Genomic DNA, 19,839 nt, shown 5'->3' with positions numbered 1-19,839 from the left:
ATCTATCACTACCAATAGACTCGTACATACTCTTATGGAAATACATACCCACAATCAAACATTGAGCTAGGGCCTACTAGGACTGTAGATTTCAATCAGCGCGAGAGGTATACTGGTATTTGCGTCTCCACAGAATCGGCTTCGAGTCTGACTTTTGACAACGCTTGCAGAGTCGAGCTATGTAGTCGATGGCAGGGTTCCGGAGTCCGGTTCAACACCGTGCGGTGTTCGGCTATTTTCGCGAGGTGAATTGCTGATCATGTTCGTGAGCTGACAGTGAGACAATGAGCTTACAGGAATGCATTCCCCAGATAAACTCAGATACCTTCAAGTGCCCTAAAATTTGGGTTCACGAAGCAACAGAATCATCGGTTGATGCATCCATCATCGCGATGATGGCGACCATGGTCTCCGGAAACAGAACGTAGCAAGCCCAACACAGTGTGGCCGTGTCAATGCGATGCAGTCCGACCCCAATTCTGTCGTGAATGATAAGTTTAAGCGCCGAAATGCAGACGATCTGACCGGACCGGCGTATGCAGCCTGGTGGCTTCCCTGAAATATTTCCTTTCGTGAGATCTCAATTCGATCGAAGCTCAACAGATAACACAGACTCATCGAGCCTCCACAGATAACATAGACTCATCGAGCCTCCACATCTTCCTAATCAGGCATGAATGTATTTGCGTTCCACAATCGCTATGTCCATATGTCAAAGCTGGTCTTCAATCAAAACAGAGCGCGTTCGAAATCGATACTAGTGAGCTTTCGTAATTTAAAAATCAAGTGCCATACGTGTTCTAATCTCATGGAGTCAAGGGCCATGGCTGCTCGATATAATCCATGAGTCATCCATACACATACAACGTATCACGGGTGCACATGCCAGTGAGATGTAGATGGAGACCGAAGTCGTACTCGTGGGCCATGGTCGCCTGACATCATATATGTCGCCAGAGTAGCCAGGTCTGCTTGATAGTGTAATTGATTTATTTCTTGCACTTATCAATCGACGGGTGTCTTTCATCAGCAATCGACGCCTGGCATCATGCGCTTTATCGAAAGCCATGATCCATTTCCATAAATATTGAAAGTACATACATATATGCATTCTGTTCACACGCCTCATTAAAGCTGAGCTTCGGGAATCGGCGTAACATACCCTGTAAATACAAGCCTTCGAAGTATGGATAAACAAAACTATTTCCCATCACCACCCATTTGCGCATTCATTCTGCTTTTTACAACAAGTGAAATTTCTACCATTTCATTACATTTTTATCTCAAGATATAAATTGATACAATTTTAATGTCTAAGTGGTCTATTTTCTAGAAGGATTTCAGGCCCCGCATAATCCCTTGGTTGTCTGCTATCATTTCACATCCCCATGGTACCACAAAGTCATAATTTATCGTACAGTCCAGGTTACGGTGAGAAAGACAATATTGCCATGTTCAAAGTTTTGTGATTTCTTCTTTGCATATACACCATCTTTGCCATTCAAAATTGTTTCGTTGGTGTTTGATGAATCATGATGAGGTCCCCATGGAGCATATCTAACCTTGATGTCAAATCACTGATACCAGTAAAGGTGACATAGCAGAAGACTGGAGAAATTAGGGAATGTCCAGCAAAATATGTAAGCTGAATAGTCAGCTGAAGTTGAACGCCCAAAAGTCCAAGTCAGGTGGCAAGTTGGCAAGTTAAGGAAGTATCGACGTCGCGACCATGTCAAATGCATATATGACGCGGTGATTGACGTTCATCGATGATCAAACCTGATCAAACACATTGCTCATCTACGTAACAACCATTTGCCACTCTCGATGCATTTGTCTTTCTTATCGGAATTGAGCCAAATCTGATACATATGTGGTGGTTTTGGGTGTGAAGCTTATTTAGAATAAAGCATTACTTTACGAACCTCGACCAATCATAAGCCAGGATCGCGTGAAAATGTTTTGTTGTTCTACGGCGCTATCGCTTCGAAGTTCGCTCTGTGTTGATGGTAAGCGTCGTGTGAGAAGGATTTTGTCGCGTAGAAACTGTAGAAACCGAGTCGGATTAATACATAATTATTAGCATGTTTTTTCTTATCGAAAACTGAAACTTTAAAAAAAGGGTAATTTTTAATAGCATGGTCAACTTGATACATACATAGAACTGAGCAATGACAGGCGGCGAGTTGAGAAAGCAAAAAATTTCATACGACGGCTAATTATATTGACGAAGTTGAAATGTTCAAATGAAAAACGCTAAACCCCGCTTGAATCAATTCATCAATTCTCCCCGAAGAGGCGGACTGAATTGATTTTACTCTCTCTTGGGTTCAATCAAGATGGTTGCTCCTTCGAAAGAAAATGAAGCGTTGACGAATTTGTCCTTCGAGCTCTATGACACCGACGTACACAACCCTTCGCGTAGTATTGCCTGTCAGTGTCCACCTATCTCTCATCTTCGCCTTCTTCTATAAATTAACTCCCACCACCTTGCTCTCACTCGTCTTCCCCTTCGTGTCCCCTCTACCAAGCGTTTTATCATTACTCTTACCCAGCGACTCTGCATTATCTTCTTCATCTAACTTATTTTAGTTGTCCTCATCTCAAGACGCTGTCATTTTATAGACTAATCCTCTCAATATCTACAAAGATTCCCGTATTTACATCTAGCTCTTACCCACCATTGATTCTTCACATTCCCACTTAGCTACATATTGCTTTTATCCTTTTACTCTTTATTTTTTTTGTCAATCTTATCAAACTCCTTCAGGCTGAAGTGAGCTTTGGTTGTCGTTGTCAGCTTGTCATTGTAATCTGCCCGCCTGCTATCTGGTTCCTTTTCAGCGAATTTATCGAGAAGTTTGTTTTCGAGCCGCGTTCACAGGCTTCCCCGTCGCGCTTTATTTCACAGAACCGCGCGAGACGCCACTCTATTCCGATTCCGTCATGCCTTGTTTACTCAGCCTTCCTGTTCACCCTTCATATCATCCTTACAATCCATCACCTAGTGCATCACCTCGCTCTCCGCGTTCCTTCCCTCGAGCTTCTCTCAATGGTCCTCCAAAGACTTCTTCGAAAAACGCGGAAAGCTTTCAATCAATAGACGCCACTCCGATGGATGTCGATAGCCAGGATTCTACGCTCTCAGCCTTGTCTGAAATGGCTTCCTCATCCATTTGCTTGCAAGTCTTCAATCCTGAACAGAATGTAGAGATGTCGTGTCGCTATGTGAGTTCTCTCATGCTTTGTTTACTCTGTTACCGACTTCTGACATCTTATTGTTGAATTTTGGTCTATAGCTTATTCCATCTACTCCAAGTCCAACGGAGAACAATGCTGTTTGCCTTGTCGCGTCACCATCACCTTTGCTTGCTAAGCCATCAGAGACCTTACCAAGGAACTTGCCTGAGCGTAGCGTTTCACCACCAAGCCCGGCAGCCGGTTCATCAGCCGCGACTCATCCCGTCATCAACTATCTTAAGTCATGGCGACCACCTTTAGCATATTATGCTCGTCGTCGTCATCATCCATCTTTAGCCCATCCATCTCGCCGTCCATCACTTCCAGCTCTTCTCGAGGAGAGAGCTACTCCTGAAGGCAATCTTTACCTTGTCCGACCCGAGCTGGTGATCTCCCGAAACCGACGACCCACCTGCATGTGCATGTCGTGTAAGATGCAATTCAACTCACAGGGACGCCCCGCCTGGTCTTACTGCACTCAGAGGCCTGTGCGCGGTCCTAGGACACCTGCATTTGAGGGTTGGGAAGATCAGTCGGATGAAGATATTCGAGAAGATCAATCAGACGAAGAAGATGAAGAGGATGACGAGGATGATGACGACTACTGGTCAGAACCTGAGTCGGTGGAGGCTGTTACGCCAACGAGCTCTCCTAACTCTCCATCACCATTTTTCCTTCAACCTCTCTTCTTGACTAAACCTCCTGGATGTTAAGCTATCTGACCGTAAACAATTGTATTTCGATACATACATCTGAATCTCTTCCGATTTAACTTTCGGACTATATTTATCTTTGACCTCACTCTCAATCGCGATTTGGAATCTCTTATTCTACAAGCCTTTTATAGTTCTTGTGGCATTGTATCCAATTGTCACCTATTTTCCTGATTGTTTAATCTTTTTTTCTTCTCTATGAACTCGTTTTCTCTTTTTCGCATTTATCGTAGTAGTAACCTGTTGTAAACTCTTGATCCATTTTGCATTTTTAGGATCTAAGTTATTCTTCTTACATGATTTATTTATTTCAACTATATAGGTATTTCTATATTGTTTGTAAAAGGATTATTTTTTTCAAGTAGTATGATAAATATCAAATGTAAATTTTTGCCTGATCTTGGTTTGGTTTGGTTGAACTTGAAATTCGGTGGATTGGACGTGGTCAATTTCCTAATTGTAAAAGGATTTTTACTTCTTTTTCTTTTCTTTTATCAGATTCAAACCTATCTTGCTCAATTGCCTTTTCTGATACGATTGATCCCCTTTAACCTCGCTCTCAGTTTTTTTTTCTTTTCTTTTTCGTCTACATCCAGATTGTAACCTTTGCTTTCTGAAAGACCTTTTTTTTATTCAAAACTTTGTTTCAGTTCTTCTTTTAAGATTATTACATACTTTGTTGTAGCAGTCCTTTATTCTCACCTCGTTTCTTTTTCGTTGTGAATGAAGAGATAGATATTCTGGAAAAACTTGAGCCTTTTCGAGCCTCAGTGTTCAACCTTGCCATCCCAAAGCTTTGACTTCTAGACCAACTCAAAATTGTGTCATCAAGATTATTTGTCACGCGAATACTCGATAACTATCTTGCGGATCATGTGACAGTCAAACAAACCTTCCCGCATGTCTTTTGTTGGTTTCGACGCGCTCCGAAAGCACGAACGAGTTCCCTTAATCACGAGACCGCAATTGCAGAAGATCTCAAATTCGAAGTTCACCCGTTATTGCGCACAATAAAGTTTTAATGATCTACATTTGTATGAGAAAGGACATCTTTTACATACTTTTTCCCGGCACACAAACGATGATTCTCAACATAGTTTTTCTATCCCAAAGTGGTTTTTCTTGTGCATCTCGTGCTTCAAGAGATTTCTCAGAGAGAATCAGAGATACTCAAGTTGATGGGCATTCCTGGAAGTGAGAGTAAGACTCAGACGAATCTACAACATATCCCATCAGCCAACAGAGTTTGATTTCCAGGTATTAGCAATGTTGGTAAATTGGGCAACAGGGGACTCATCAAGTCAAGTGTTTTGATTGTGAAAAAGGTTCTTGAATTTCTTAAAATTCACCGTCAACTTTATGAAAAGGATGAAAAGAAGATGAGAAGAAGTAGAAAACCCCATATGAAAGAAAACATATGATAAATCGATGAATTCGGAAGCTTAGACATTCATAGATGTTGACTAGATCTCTCCTTTTATCAGTCTGAATGGCAAATCTCTGAGAATATTTGATTGGTTTGTTTGTTTTGAAATTGTAATCGAAAGTGAAAGGCTCAGGATTAAGATTGAAGGGTAAAGTCAAAAATGAGATGTTTGCTGATTTCAGTCAAAAGTCAACTTGTTCAATCTGAATCAGTTCCAGCTCAGTAAAAGATTGATCTTAAGATTAAGTAGAGCAGATCTTCTATAGATGCCCATCTTAGTGGGTATTACAAAGCCTTCAAATTCACAAAAGGTCAAGAAGCACAACCAAGGAAATCAGATGGATCAGTCTGAAATGTATGCATTGATTTTAATCTGATTGTTTTACTCCGTCCTTTACCTTTGTCCTTTACCGTTGATGATTTGATAAATGACATCATTCAAATTGATTGTTGTAGAGATCTATATAAGGTCAATCTTCTTGATCTTCTTGTTAATTTCTTCTTTCTTTCTTTGTTCTCTGTGTGTTATGTAAAAGAACCAAGAGGTTAATCAACATTCTTCATCTTAATGACATCATGACTTTGAATCTATATAAGAGATCCTCTTTACCATCAACATAGGCGATCACTTATATTTAACACATCTATAATACTATAGTGGGTTTGAACATTCTTTCTGTGGTAAACAGCTCCTTGTTGAGGTGTTCTATCTCACACGAACCTGGTTTTCAGTATCATAGACCATATCTGAACAAGCAAATATCAAACATTCTTTATAATCCACACATTCTTACATGGCTCCGCTTGGGCTCCTGGTGTTTACAAGGTTTCATCAATAGAAAAAGTCATCAATGATCACGAATGAAAAAAGTACGCAGGAAGATTGGTTCGAATATCTAAAAACAAATCATTCGACCAAGACTCTTTAGAACGTTTTCCTTTACATCTTTCGATCAAACATCAGCTTTAGATCAGTTTAAAGAATCACAAAATCGAGATGGACTCATTTTTCGATATTTCATAAACTATTGTATTTGTTAATCAGGCTTGGTATTTTAAATCTACATTTTATCTTATCTTCGAATCTCAACGAAACTCAAGCTTCACACCAAAATAAAACATAGTTGCTTATATATAGAAGAAGCAAGACATAATTAGCGAGATTGGGATAAGATTTCTACTGCCTTTGACCATTACTTTAGTCTTCATGACAAACACATCGTCTTTATAGACGAATCCTTCAAATCAATACTAAATCAACACATTTGACAAGTTCATAAACTGAGAATTGTTTTCTTAACGGCGAACAATTCTCAAGTCACAAAAAGACTTCAAGGATCAAGGTTTGTATGTATTTCGATTTCAAAACAAAGTAAAGCAGCAAACTTAAATGCCCGTTCTGTAAAGATTTGAAATGAAATTTGCTTTTCAAAATTTTACGTACAAATCAAAAGAGCGTGACAGATACAGATTTGATAGGATTTGATTTTGTAATGTGTGTTTTGAATTGATTGGTTCAATTGTTCAATACACCTTTAAAGCACGAGAACATGAATGATAGGGAAGAAAATTTAAATAGATTCTCACCATTTATATAAGATTACAGATCAGATCTCACTTGATCTCAATAGTAAAGATTCAATTCTCCTGTTTTTGAATATTTCTTCTTCGTTCATCAATTGGACTTTCCTTCGTTTCTCCATCATCATCAAGAACAATCAAGTTCAATAAATTCAAAAACGTATTCGAATTGGATTTGATCGATTCAAAATACACCACAACCGCATATACCAGAAGATATGTCTGATCATCACCACGAACAAGATCAAATGAAAATCAAAACTGAAGAGAACAAGAATTCAAAAGATGAAAATGATACGAACCAATCTGAAGATCAAAGGGAAATTAAGGAGAATAATGAACAAGATGAGAAGTTAGATGATCAATTAAACGGTAAGTTTCTCTTTTAAGAATCAAGATGGACTTTGAGCTGAAAAATGGCTGAAGTGAAGAATGAGATTTAACTGAGATTTGAATTCGATTTTTATGGGTTTATGATTTATGATATTGACCTTCAATGGACTTAATGTGTTATGTATGACTTAAAAGTTGAAATTAATCCAAAAAGTAAAACTAAAAGAAAGATTGGAACTGAAGGAATCTCAACAAGCCATTCCCATTTACTAAAGAACACTGCTACTTCAAATTCAAATCAAACTACAAATCAGTTCAACAGTACTATAACTACTAACTCAGCATTCAATTCATCATCATCTCCTTCATCATCTCCATCAACACCAACAAGACCATTCACAAGACCCACATTAACTCAAACTCACTCTTCATCATTCCTTCAATCTCATCAAAAACAATCAAAACCGTTCAAGAAGACAATAACAACAAGAACAGCAAGAACTACTTCTTTATATCAATCTAATCTACATCAACAACACCAACAACAATTAACTGAATTACAATTCGATCCAGAACCATTGATCAAATCAAATCAAATTCAATCTAATCATCAACAAAATCAACCAACTGATCCTTCATCGCCTTCATCAAGATCTTCATCGCTTTCCAATCAATCTCAAGCTCATCTTCCAAATCATCAATCACCAAATAAACGAGTCCTCTCGCATTCTTCTAGTTTAGAATTCCATTTGAGTACATCGCCTAGAAGTTCACATTCATTAAAATCACCTTCATCACCTCATCCACTACATTTACATAAATCTTCATTGGATCTTAATCAATTGGATGATCCTCCTTCATCATCTCTTACAATCAAGCAGAGATCATTACCTACTCCCATCTCACCAACATCATCAACTGTAAACATTTCGACTACCACATCATCCAATTCAAAAGGTCAATCTATGACGATGACTACCTCTACACCTACTACTACTTTAACTTCAATTAATAATAACTTGAATAATCATCATTCTAATCATCATTCTAATCATTCTAATCATCATTCTAATCATTCTAATCATCATCACCACCAAAACCAACCCCAGCCTCATCAACATCATCAAACCCAATCACAAATCCATACACATCATCATCACCCTCAACACACAAACCACAACCTACCTAATTCATCATATCCAACTCCAGGAAGTTCTTCAGGAACATCTCGTCAACCGTGCGCGAAATGTGGTCAAACGATGACCGGTCAATTCGTACGAGCCTTAGGAACAGTCTATCATTTAGATTGTTTCAGATGTCAAGATTGTAATAAAGTGGTGGCTTCCAAGTTTTTCCCAGTAGATGCAGGTTTAGACGGTAAAACTCAATATCCACTCTGTGAAACTGATTATTTCAGAAGACTTGGTTTGATTTGTGGAAAATGCGGTGGAGCTCTTAGAGGTTCTTATATCACGGCTCTAGGTTAATTTTCCCATCTTTTTGTTTAATAATCTTTATATCAACGAACTCATTAATATCTTTCTTTTCTGTTTTTTTTCGGTTTGGATAGATATGAAATTCCATGTTGAACATTTTACTTGTTCAATTTGTCCTACAATCTTTGGACCACAGGATAGTTATTATGAACATTCTGGAAAGGTTTATTGTCATTATCATTATTCGACTCGATTTGCCGTGAAATGTACGGGATGTCAAACTGCGATTTTAAAACAATTTGTGGAAATCAATCGAAACAATACAGATGAACATTGGCATCCTGAATGGTAAGAAAAGTTGCATTACTATCATTTTTGCGAAAACAGGAGACTGAAGTTCACATTGATTTCTTTTTCTTTTTTGGATAGTTATATGATTAATAAGTTTTGGAATATTAAACTTGCTGTTTCATTAGCTTCTAGTCGCAAAATCTTACCACCATCAACACAACCAACCGATAATGATACACAACCGACTAACAACGAAACGACCCACTCAGATCCTTCAAGTTCAAGTACTTCAACCGATTCTAATACACCAGATTGGCAACATCAAGAAGCGATTGAAACAGCTCAATCATTAAAAGAAAAACAAAAAGTCATGGAAGAAAAAGTCTATAGGATTTGGACAGTCCTTTCGACCTTTGAAGAGAGTAGTGCGGCTTGTATATCTGAAATGTTAAGACATGTTAGTAGTGGTCATTATCTCGAAGGGGTTAAAATGGCAGGAAAATTCGTGTTACATGTTGAAACACTTTTTGCTGCTATTGATGATTTGGATTATCTCTTTAGAAGTAAAAATGCAAAAGGTATTTCAATTTTCAACTCTATTCACGATTTGATGAATTGGGAAAACAAAAACTGATAGTATATTTCGGGTTTTTGAAAATTTTAGAAATCTCACATGTTAGAGAAGCAAGAATGTTATGTAAAAAGATTGTGAATTTCTTTTCACTCTTATCACATACACATGAAACAGGAGCCCGAAAGATGAGTATCACACAAGAATTATTATCATTGGTAACCGGTTTAGCACATTATTTAAAGATTTTAATTCGAATCGCTTTAACAAGTGCATTGAAATTAGAAAGAGAATTTGGAGATCGAACTGGGATTTTACAATTCTTATCTAGATTAGATAGATTAGCAAGGGATCCAGATGCATCAAAAGCTACTACAAGTAATACACCGACTAAATCTCAATCAAATCATCCTAATCATACACATTCTTCTTCAAATGGAAAACCAAGACCTTATGGATATAAATCATTAACAAGAGCTGTCGGCACTCTTTTTGCTCAAGGGGTGGCAACTACCGATCTTTGTGAAGCTTGTAAACAAACGGTTGAAGAAGAATGTATTCGATTCGGGACTAGTTTGAGATGGCATCATTCATGTTTAAGATGTTCAACTTGTCATAAATCACCTGAGAAACCCAATAATTATACCCATCCTAATCAAAATCCGAATTCGAATTCGATTGAAAATGGATCTCATAATCCAATGATTAGTTTATCAATTCAAATCAAGAGTTATAAATTAGAAATCAATCAACAAACTAATTCAAGATCGACGACTTCAACTTCATCACCTAATAAAAATTTACAAATCTATTGTGAAGAATGTGCCATGAATGCTAATCGAATGATTAATTCGATTGGATTAAATAATGGAATTGGAACTTTGATGGATGGATTTGAATTGGTCACTAGATTAGAACAGTATGCATTTTTACTTTGTGTGGCTCTTAATAAACTTTATGGGTTATTGAAACAGAGAGGAGTTTTACCTATGCCTACAAGTAAGTTTTCTTTTCTTCATTCTTTATCGAAACATGAGAATCTAAAATGTTGAAGCATTTTTTTTTGGTTTATCAGAGGACGAATGGCAACAGAATGCAGTGAATGGAGATGAAAGATCATTGTATGATGCATATCGGAATTCAACAGATATCAAAAGAATGAAAACAGTAGATTTAGATCGAAAGTTGTCTACAACTGCCCGATTACCACAACGATCAACAGTAGTCGAAAGTCCATCTGGAAGAGTAGCACAAGCTGCCATCGAATCGAATCCGACTGGAGGATTAAGACCACAAGAGTCAAGTGGATTAAGGAATGCTGGATCAAGATCACCACTTGTACCTTCTTCTAGATCACCATCTCATCATGATCGATCAAGACGAGATTTAACAAATCCATCTGCGGTTCCATTGACTCGAGAACGAGATTATACTAATCTACCTAGATCTGAACCACCTCCTAGACCACAACCTACGCATTTGAGTATGATACCTCAAACAAGTAGTAATGGCACTAGCTCTGGATCGATGATGACACCTACTACAACAATTCCTTCGCCTAATTTGAATGGGAATGCTACACTGAATAATGACCCACAAGGATCATCTACAAGTCCAGTCACAGTAAGACCAACACTTTCAAGAAACTTAACAGCCGTAAGGATCGTAGATGAACAACCGATGAATCCCAACACAAGAGAAGAAGAAACCTCGATCATCGAAACGACGACTTCAGGCATCACCTTGGCCGATTTACCAAGAGCCATGGAAGCCGAAAGATTTAGAGTAGCTCATAAAGCTTTACCCACTCAAGTCACGACGCTTTCGGAATTATCTGCACTTGAATCGGTGATTGTTAAACATGTGGCGGCTTTCCTTTTGGGTTCTAATGAAGCGATTCGTGAGATTTGTTCGTTGGATGAGCTTTTGGAAATGATTGAGGTTAGGAAAGGTAACTTTTGGGGTAAGTTGTTTAAAGGGAACACTGAAAAATCCAAAATTAAGAAAAAGGGTAAGTGAGATTTTTCTTTTGGAAGATGATGAAATCGAATTGAAAGATTGACTTGTTTGTTTTGTTTTCTTTAGGTGTGTTTGGAGTACCATTAGACGTGTTAATAGAAAGACATGGAGTGGATTCATTATTAGGAGCAGGAGCCGGACAATTAAGAGTACCGAGTTTTATAGATGATGTGATTTCAGCCATGAAACAGATGGATATGTCAGTAGAAGGGATTTTTAGGAAGAATGGAAATATCAGAAGATTAAAAGAATTGACCGATTCGATTGATCGAGATGATGGTGTGATGATGAATAATTTTAGTGATGATAATCCAGTCCAACTTGCAGCTTTGTTGAAGAAGTTTTTGAGAGATTTACCTGATCCTTTATTAACGTTTAAACTTCACCATCTTTTTATTGCTTCTCAACGTAAGTGAATTGAATCAAATCCGATGATCATCAGCAAAGAAACCACACTGATTTTTTTTTGTTTTTGAATGATAGGAATTGAGAATGAAATAGAAAGGAGGAAAACGTTACATTTGATCTGTTGTTTATTACCAAAATCACACCGAGACACAATGGAAGTTTTATTTGTATTCATGAAATGGGTTGCATCTTTTTCACATGTGGATGAAGAAACAGGATCGAAGATGGATTTACAAAACTTAGCCACAGTGATCACCCCGAATATCTTATATAATCGATCTAAAGAACCACCTAGTCGAGATGAATCCTTTTTGGCTATCAGAGCTGTGAATGAATTGTTGGAATTTCAAGATGAAATCTTTATGGTACCTGAAACGGTTTGGTTGGTGATGAGAAATTCGGAGATGACTAACTTGGGAAATCATTTGAATGTGAATGAAATCACATCTAAAGATAGTAAGTTTTTTTTTCCATCTAGAGTGATTGAGCCAGGTTTTTTTAAATTGAATTTTAATGATTTTATTTTTTTGGAATAGTTATGAAGAAAGTTGAAGGATTATTAAAATCCAAGAATAATTTAAATTCACAACAACAACATCATCAGTTACAACAGTACAGAGGTAAAGGAGAAGTTTTACCACATCGACCTGATTTTCATTCTTCTGCTTCTTTTAATCCATCATCATCTTCATCACATCCAACACAATCACAATCACATCCACCAGCACCACCAGCACCAGTCAATTCGAATCCGAATCAGAACTCACATGAACCATTTCATCATTTAGATACACCAATTAGTACACCTACTAGTACTACTCATCAATTGAATATACCAGCAAATGTGAACTTGAGAGCAAATGAAACTCATCATCCTTCAACAGATACACATTCTTTTAATCAAACGAATTCAGGGGAAAATGATGGAATACCTGTTGATCAGTGATAGTAATATATTTTTTGATTTTTGATTTTTGTTGTTGGTTTTTTTTTTTGTTTTTGATTAAAAAAAATCAAGGATTTGCGTAATTCTTTTTGAAAGATAAAAAAATTGTCGTTGGGTTTCTTTTTGTTATTAGTTTTTTGATTGTTTTTGATCTTTGGTTTTGTAATTGTTATGAATTTTTTTTTATTTAGATAAATTGATGTTGTTTTAAATCTTTAAATTACTTCTTTTTCATTTTTTTTTGATCTTCACAATTTTTTTTTCATTTTCATGATTCTTCTTTGATGATTTCTTTTTTTGATTTCTTTTTATTCTTTTGTCTTTTTTATCTTTTTCTTCTTCTTTTACACTTTTTACTTTTTACTTATCTCTTTATTTCTTTCTTTTTTTTATGTCATTCTTTTTTTTTGAATTTGATGGAATTATAAAAAAAAGAAAAAAAAGTTTAAATGATTTTTTTGAGATGGAAAGTTTGAGAAAGAAAAGGAAGAGAGAGGGTATGAGAAGGCTTTTGATAAGTTTGACTTTCAAACTGGAGATTTAGTTAGATTGGAAGTGTTTATCTAGATATGGGAGATGAAAAGTAGATTTATAGTTGAAGAAGTGATGGAAATAATTTGAGATCAAACATGACCTTCAATTTGTTATAGGATCAAAGATCCCCAAGTTTGCAGACAATTTATCACAAGTTTTCATTAAATCCTCTTAACATGTGAATTGGATCCAGAGTCTATAAGTAAGAAAAACCTAAGGAAAATGGTTCACCAGAGGAGATTATATTAGTTCTGCTTCAAAATGTATTGTCAATCAGAGAACATCTGGGATAAGGCAATGAGTGACTTTTCACCATTAATGGGAGATGGATGTAGAAAAGGAGACAAATGGTTAAAATAAATCCAACATTGAAACACAAAACAGATAAAGGTCAATGATATTCTCATTTTAATATAAATGGTTGATCAAAGTTTGTGAAGACAATCAAAATGTATTGAATTGGGAAGCATTTTTAGTTGATTAACATAATACCAATACCATGTTGTGTGCTGTAGAGTTAATATCACCAAGGGGGATATTCAGAGTGTGAAAAGGGATGTTTTGAAAATTTTTTCTGAGCCAAAAATAATAAGTTGATGAAAAGACACTCCCCTTCACTTGGTGGTAGGGATATGACCCAGACTTGTGTCCTCAGGACTGGCCAGAAGGCCAGGATTGACCCAGAGGAGCTTAAGAATCTGGCTGGGTCAACATGGGCTGGGCTTGGTACATACTGGCCTGTTTCCTTGAGAGTCTGGTCATGAGCTCACAAGGATGTTTTATTTTCAAATTTTCAGTCTTTTTTATTGTAAGAACCTCACCAACAGTTTTGAGCTGGTAAAACACATACATACAGGTCCTCCTCCAAAATGTACAGATTTCTGTATTCTCCATCAATAGATGAGTTCCCTCTAACATGCATATGAAAAGACCTTTCCAAGGTTATGCCCCTTCCAAAAAACACATAAGTACAACCTAATCCATAATAAATGTCTCATTGAGGTGTTTGGTGAACATCTAAACAGCTTTATAAAGTTTTGTACAGGCATTTCTGGACACATGAGGTATGATTGTGTCCAAAACATCCCCAATACTGTGTTCTTCATATTTGGCAATGAACCTTGGCATATAAAGGTGTTGAAATGGTAGATATCTTTTGGTAGACTTTGCAATGGCCCTGTAAGGAATATCTACCAAGAAGACCTAGTTCATGTCAGTTTCTGTTGCTTGATCAAGATTTGAAAGGAAATAAAAACACCTGATAGTGATACACTTGTAAGTCAAATCAATTAGCAGCACATTTGAAACAGGACCCAGGAATGCACCTATAAAGGTATGTAACAAAACATGTTTTTCAGTTTTTGGGCTCTACACAACACAAAACTCATTGTCTCAAGTTCCAGAGCACTTCAAAAGATGCGCATGGAGTAGGGCTATCGAATGAACCTACTCCAAGTCTCTCAACTTCACTCAAATTGGCGCAAAATCGATTGGCGCAAAAAAAAATTGTGCCTCCAAGGCCTGATCCCGACGTTCAATTTAGGGCTGTTTTTGACCGCTACATCCGTTTAACTCAGGAAGTATAGGTGCTATAAGGCTGAAAGCTAGCTTAAATGAAAGCCTTCAATCTCACGCATATTTTGCACCACTGTAGCTGTTGTAAATGTGGTGTTAAGTGCCCGAAAACCGCGCCAACAAACGGTCGGGATTCTCGTTACATACCTCTATAGGTGCATTCCTGGGTCCTTTTGAAACACAATGGCTTTCAGATGGTGAGATACATAGATTGGGTGCAATGATCAAGAGACAAAGCAAGTGGTTATCAGTGTCTTTCCCATGTGTATGATATACAGTTTCTTCTCTATGGCTGTCAAACAAAGCTTTGGCTTTTTTTGTCCTTGAAGAAAATCAGAATTGTGTTCACTATCCAACTTATAAATGTTGAAAGGTGTGATTTGTAGTGTTATAATTTCACATTCTTGGAGAGAACTCACACTGCTGCTCCACATTTGCTCATATGCTTGAGGTTGTCTTGCTGCTCACTTGTAAGACCTTTTGCACCAGGTATTTTGACTAAAAACTTTGAATGATCATGAATTTGATGATTCATAGCAATTAGAACCTTCCATTCATACACATTATCAGCTCTTAGCTTATGTTTCTTTCAGTTGACCATGGACATCAAAAGAGCCAATTCTATGTTTTGTGTATTTTCTTTTCCTTTGGTTGATGCTTTCCTCCACAATCAATTCTAGCCATACTTCTTTAATACATTTGGTTTTGCTATTCTTTTAGCAGAGGCAGTTCAAAAATTATCAAGGATTATCAGAGTAGCCTTGAATGGCATCATCTGGTTACCTGCATGAATAGTAATGTAGCTGGTGTGGTTCATGGCCCCTCAATACTGGATCAGTTGGTGTGGTGTTGGACATCTTTTGAAATCTTTGAAGATGGACAAATTTGTGGCAAAAGATTTTCAGTAGATTGGAGATTGGGTGGACCATCAACATCTTATGTATGTAAATGATTGAATACATGTGGAATACAGGTAGGGGGGTGTCCTCCAAGTCCAGGTGAAGTGGGGAGTTGTCTGGAATCAGCATCATTAACTCATATGAATTATGATGAAACCTTTTGCTTGGGTTCTGGAACTTCTCAACAAATAAGGAAGACAGGTGTTGATAAAATCCCCTCAGGCAATGTCTGATCCATATATCATGAAAGGCCATTGTAATATATTGAAGCAATAGTATTGTGGAATCTGGGGTGTGCACATATCTAGGCAAGGTGCAGGTTTACACCTTACACGCATTGGTTGTTATAGGATGCAAACTTTCAAACCAAACTTCAAGCTCTATTTCCCTGATGTCAGATGAGGTGCATATGTCCATGCAGCATAAGATCCTGAATAGATATGATTGCCTCAGAATGCTTCATCTTGAAGCTTGATGTAAAAAATGAGGCTTGCTATTCAAATAAAAGATCAAAGGGATCTTTATGTGAGACACTCCATGAGGCATACAAAAGATTGTAGCTTGTATCAAATAATTAAATGCCACTTTGGGAGGAGATCTTGATAACACATGAAATTGTCTGACACATGTTTACATATTGGGCATAGCTTACTCATTAAACAGAATCATTTTATTATCAAGGGTATCATGGTCAGATGAAAAAAATGGGGTGCAGAATCTTGACAACACACTTCAAAAACACAAAAGGTCCCTTCAGGTGCACAGATGTATGAATTGTATATCAAGGATAAAAGATCCCCTCATCAGTGTGGCATACATTTCAACATATAAATTCTATATAATCTCCATTCCCTTAGATCTCAGTGCCAGTAGAACATTTTCCATCAGCAAGGAATCATCCATTCAGGTTTCCAGCTATTATCTAAAAAATCACATCAACTCCTTCAACTTCTCCTACATACTCACTGAACGTATTTAAGTCTTCTTCAAATATGAGGATATCCAGACACACCCAATTCACTTCAGGATCTTTTGGGTTGCTTTTTCTCCTCTCCACTATGGCATCCAATGTCGTTGGGAGTTTTTTATATGACAGTGAGAAAATTGGTATGTGATGGTTTTTTGAAATACTTCTCTTTACAAGACTGAAGTAGTTTCTCATCCCTAATACAGAAAGCTCAGTGAAGGGATCACAGTCCTATGATCATCCATCATATTACATAGTGTGGTATCATTGGAAACTGTTTGAGGAGCTGAAGTCTAGTATTGGTAAAGAGATCATGTGGGCATTTGGTAGTGAAACACCAGTTAGCGAGGAACATATTGAGGGTGTGAAGTCTGAACTTGAAAAAGAACAGAATGGAGGCAATACTCTGGACAAGGATTCAAGGACATACCTTTTGAATTTGATTGAAAGGAAGCAACTTTTGGAAAAAGTGAATGACAGTTTTCAGGCTCTTATCACAGACTGTGAAGTTTCTTCAGACCCAGGTGAAAACTGTAAAGAATCTGATTCAGCAGAGTCTATAATATCCTTTAAGATCCGGAATAATCCAGGAGCGTACAAACTTTGGGAAACAGTAATGGACCACTATGGGAATATGGTTGTATTTGTAATCAAATTGGATGGAAAGCATAAAAAATGGTGGGAATCAGCAAAGGAAACAGTGATATCCAGACACCAATCTGTACAAAAGCAAGGTGCTACACTTGATTGGCTCAAAGGATTCCACTAATCATTATCTAAATGAGTGCTGGAAGTTTTTAAAAACAGTCGATGTGTTTTCAATGGGCCAGTTTTTTTGGCTGAGTAGTGCATTAATGTGCTGCAGTGTTTTTTGCTTTGGTGGTTTTGATGTTAACAAAAAGGTTTCATGGAAGTGTTATCAAGGGTTATTTGGTAGCGGGAAATTTTTCTGGGTCTATCACATATTCAGTCCTCTCTTCCTATCTTTTTGCTCTGATCAATCCTCAATCGTTGACAAAAAACAGTCAGTAAACTACATATCTGTATTGGCGGTAGTCTCATAAGATAGATATTGTCTCTTGTCACAATAACTTTTTGGTTGTTAGCATCTCTGTTATCTGGTGTGTTGAATTCTTCCATATTATCATCTGTTGAGCCTAACCTCACACATACTCCTTTTGTCACCCCAAACTGCTTCATCTTTCAAGCAGTTCTTTACTTGTTTTTTGTAGTGCTTGAGCTTTTCCCACCATCTATTCCTTTTGTGCATCTCTTGATTTGCTATCAGGCCATTCAGTCTCTGTTCTCCTGAATCTAGTATCATGACTCCAAATGATATATGGAGGGGGCTATTGACCAATCTTAGGATTGTTTAATGGTGGGTGTAGGTAGAAATCAGCCAGTGTGGTTAAGTTTCTTGAAGCTACACAGAACAGTTCTTTCAAAATCAATGGCTCATCATGATAGTGATGAGATATCATACTCAGGCGCACAAGAAAAAGAAAGTGAGACAATATGATTCCTGGACTTGAGTTTTGAGAGAAGATCACTCCAAGATTGGTTTTGGTAAGAATCCTAAAGATCAACTGGACTCGACTGTAAATGGACGCGACTTTTGCTTAAGTCAAAGGACCGGCGAACTTAAGCTCAGATAATGCCCCGATCAAGCGCATACATCCAGGAGTTTCAAAAATTCAACTTTTTTTCGAAACCAAAGCTGTTGACTATCTCCATCATTCTCAGCTTCACCGATTCCTCAGATCGACAATTACCAAGATGTCAGATGAAGTAGCATCCAGACCATATTCGACTAGGGCATCAAATCACTCTAATCCGATCTCAAAACAACTTTTGAATTTAATGGAAGAGAAGCAAAGTAATTTATGTGTATCATTGGATGTAACGAGCAAATCGGCTTTTCTTAGGATAGCCAATTTGATTGGTCCTCATATTTGCATGCTCAAGGTAAGCTTATAATTGATAATTCACTCTTTTATTTTCGTTTTTCAAGCTCATTAATCAAAAATCGTAATCGAAGTCATCATTTGTTTGTTGCTTTTTAGACTCATATTGATATCATTACGGACTTTGATCAAGATTTGATCGAGAAATTGGTTGAGTTGAGTAAGAAACATAATTTCTTGATTTTCGAGGATCGTAAATTTGCTGATATCGGTAAGTGAAGTACCTTTTTCCTTCGAATCTCGATTCAACCTTGCGAAGTTCGAAGAACCAAATCCGAAAGCTTCTTCACTCAGACTTTCATTCTGACTGATGAACTCTTTTTTGATATTCCAATTCGATACGAATGATAGGAAATACCGTTAAACTTCAATACTCTTCAGGTGTTTATAAGATAGCCGATTGGTCTCATATCACCAATGCACACACGGTACCAGGAGAGGGAGTTATTACAGGTTTAGCCGAAGTAGGAATTCCCAAAGGTCGAGGATTACTATTATTAGCCGAAATGTCAAGTAAAGGTACTTTAGCTAAAGATCAATATACAATCGAAACACTTAAAATGGCACAACGACATCCTGAGTTCGTAATAGGATTTATTTCTCAAAGAAGATTAGAATCGGGTCCGGAAGAAGATTGGCTGGTTTTGTCTCCTGGTGTTGGATTGGATGTAATGGGTGATTCATTGGGTCAGAATTATAGAACCCCTCATCAGGTCGTTTTTGAAAGTGGTTCAGATGTGATCATTGTGGGTCGTGGGATTTATAAAAATTCTGATGATGATGACGAGATTTTCAAACAGGCATTAAGGTATAAAGATGCAGGGTAAGTCCATATTCTCTATTTCGTTATTTTTGATCTTATCTTGATGTTTTACAATATTTATTACTTTTCATTTCAGATGGCAAGCTTACCTTCAACGAATCAAGACAACCTGA

General features: G+C 37.2%; 4 protein-coding genes across 4 annotated transcripts; all 4 read left to right on the top strand.

The window, feature by feature from the left end:
* Nucleotides 1-2,529: 2,529 nt before the first annotated feature.
* On the top strand, nt 2,530-4,697 carry MELLADRAFT_70596 (uncharacterized protein; the record flags this gene model as incomplete). The annotated part of the gene is made up of 2 exons (XM_007404807.1): nt 2,530-3,228; nt 3,300-4,697. The coding sequence occupies 2 exons, from the start codon at nt 2,947-2,949 to the stop codon at nt 3,951-3,953; spliced, it is 936 nt and encodes a 311-aa protein (XP_007404869.1).
* Nucleotides 4,698-8,552: 3,855 nt separating this feature from the next.
* MELLADRAFT_46530 (uncharacterized protein) lies at nt 8,553-12,554 on the top strand (the record flags this gene model as incomplete). Its single annotated transcript, XM_007404808.1, has 8 exons — nt 8,553-8,775; nt 8,864-9,077; nt 9,159-9,598; nt 9,685-10,594; nt 10,707-10,889; nt 11,109-11,602; nt 11,677-12,018; nt 12,094-12,554. The coding sequence occupies 8 exons, from the start codon at nt 8,553-8,555 to the stop codon at nt 12,552-12,554; spliced, it is 3,267 nt and encodes a 1,088-aa protein (XP_007404870.1).
* Nucleotides 12,555-17,030: 4,476 nt separating this feature from the next.
* On the top strand, nt 17,031-17,708 carry MELLADRAFT_58890 (uncharacterized protein; the record flags this gene model as incomplete). The annotated part of the gene is made up of 2 exons (XM_007404809.1): nt 17,031-17,079; nt 17,146-17,708. 2 exons carry the CDS (start codon nt 17,031-17,033, stop codon nt 17,706-17,708), a joined length of 612 nt encoding a protein of 203 aa, XP_007404871.1.
* A 1,007-nt stretch (nt 17,709-18,715) lies between these two features.
* MELLADRAFT_51404 (uncharacterized protein) lies at nt 18,716-19,839 on the top strand (the record flags this gene model as incomplete). Its single annotated transcript, XM_007404810.1, has 4 exons — nt 18,716-18,904; nt 19,003-19,114; nt 19,255-19,726; nt 19,803-19,839. The coding sequence occupies 4 exons, from the start codon at nt 18,716-18,718 to the stop codon at nt 19,837-19,839; spliced, it is 810 nt and encodes a 269-aa protein (XP_007404872.1).

The sequence above is a fragment of the Melampsora larici-populina genome (genome assembly GCF_000204055.1).
Source record: "Melampsora larici-populina 98AG31 unplaced genomic scaffold MELLAscaffold_2, whole genome shotgun sequence".
NCBI lineage: Eukaryota > Fungi > Basidiomycota > Pucciniomycetes > Pucciniales > Melampsoraceae > Melampsora > Melampsora laricis-populina.
This window is presented reverse-complemented; position numbering and strand designations above follow the sequence as displayed.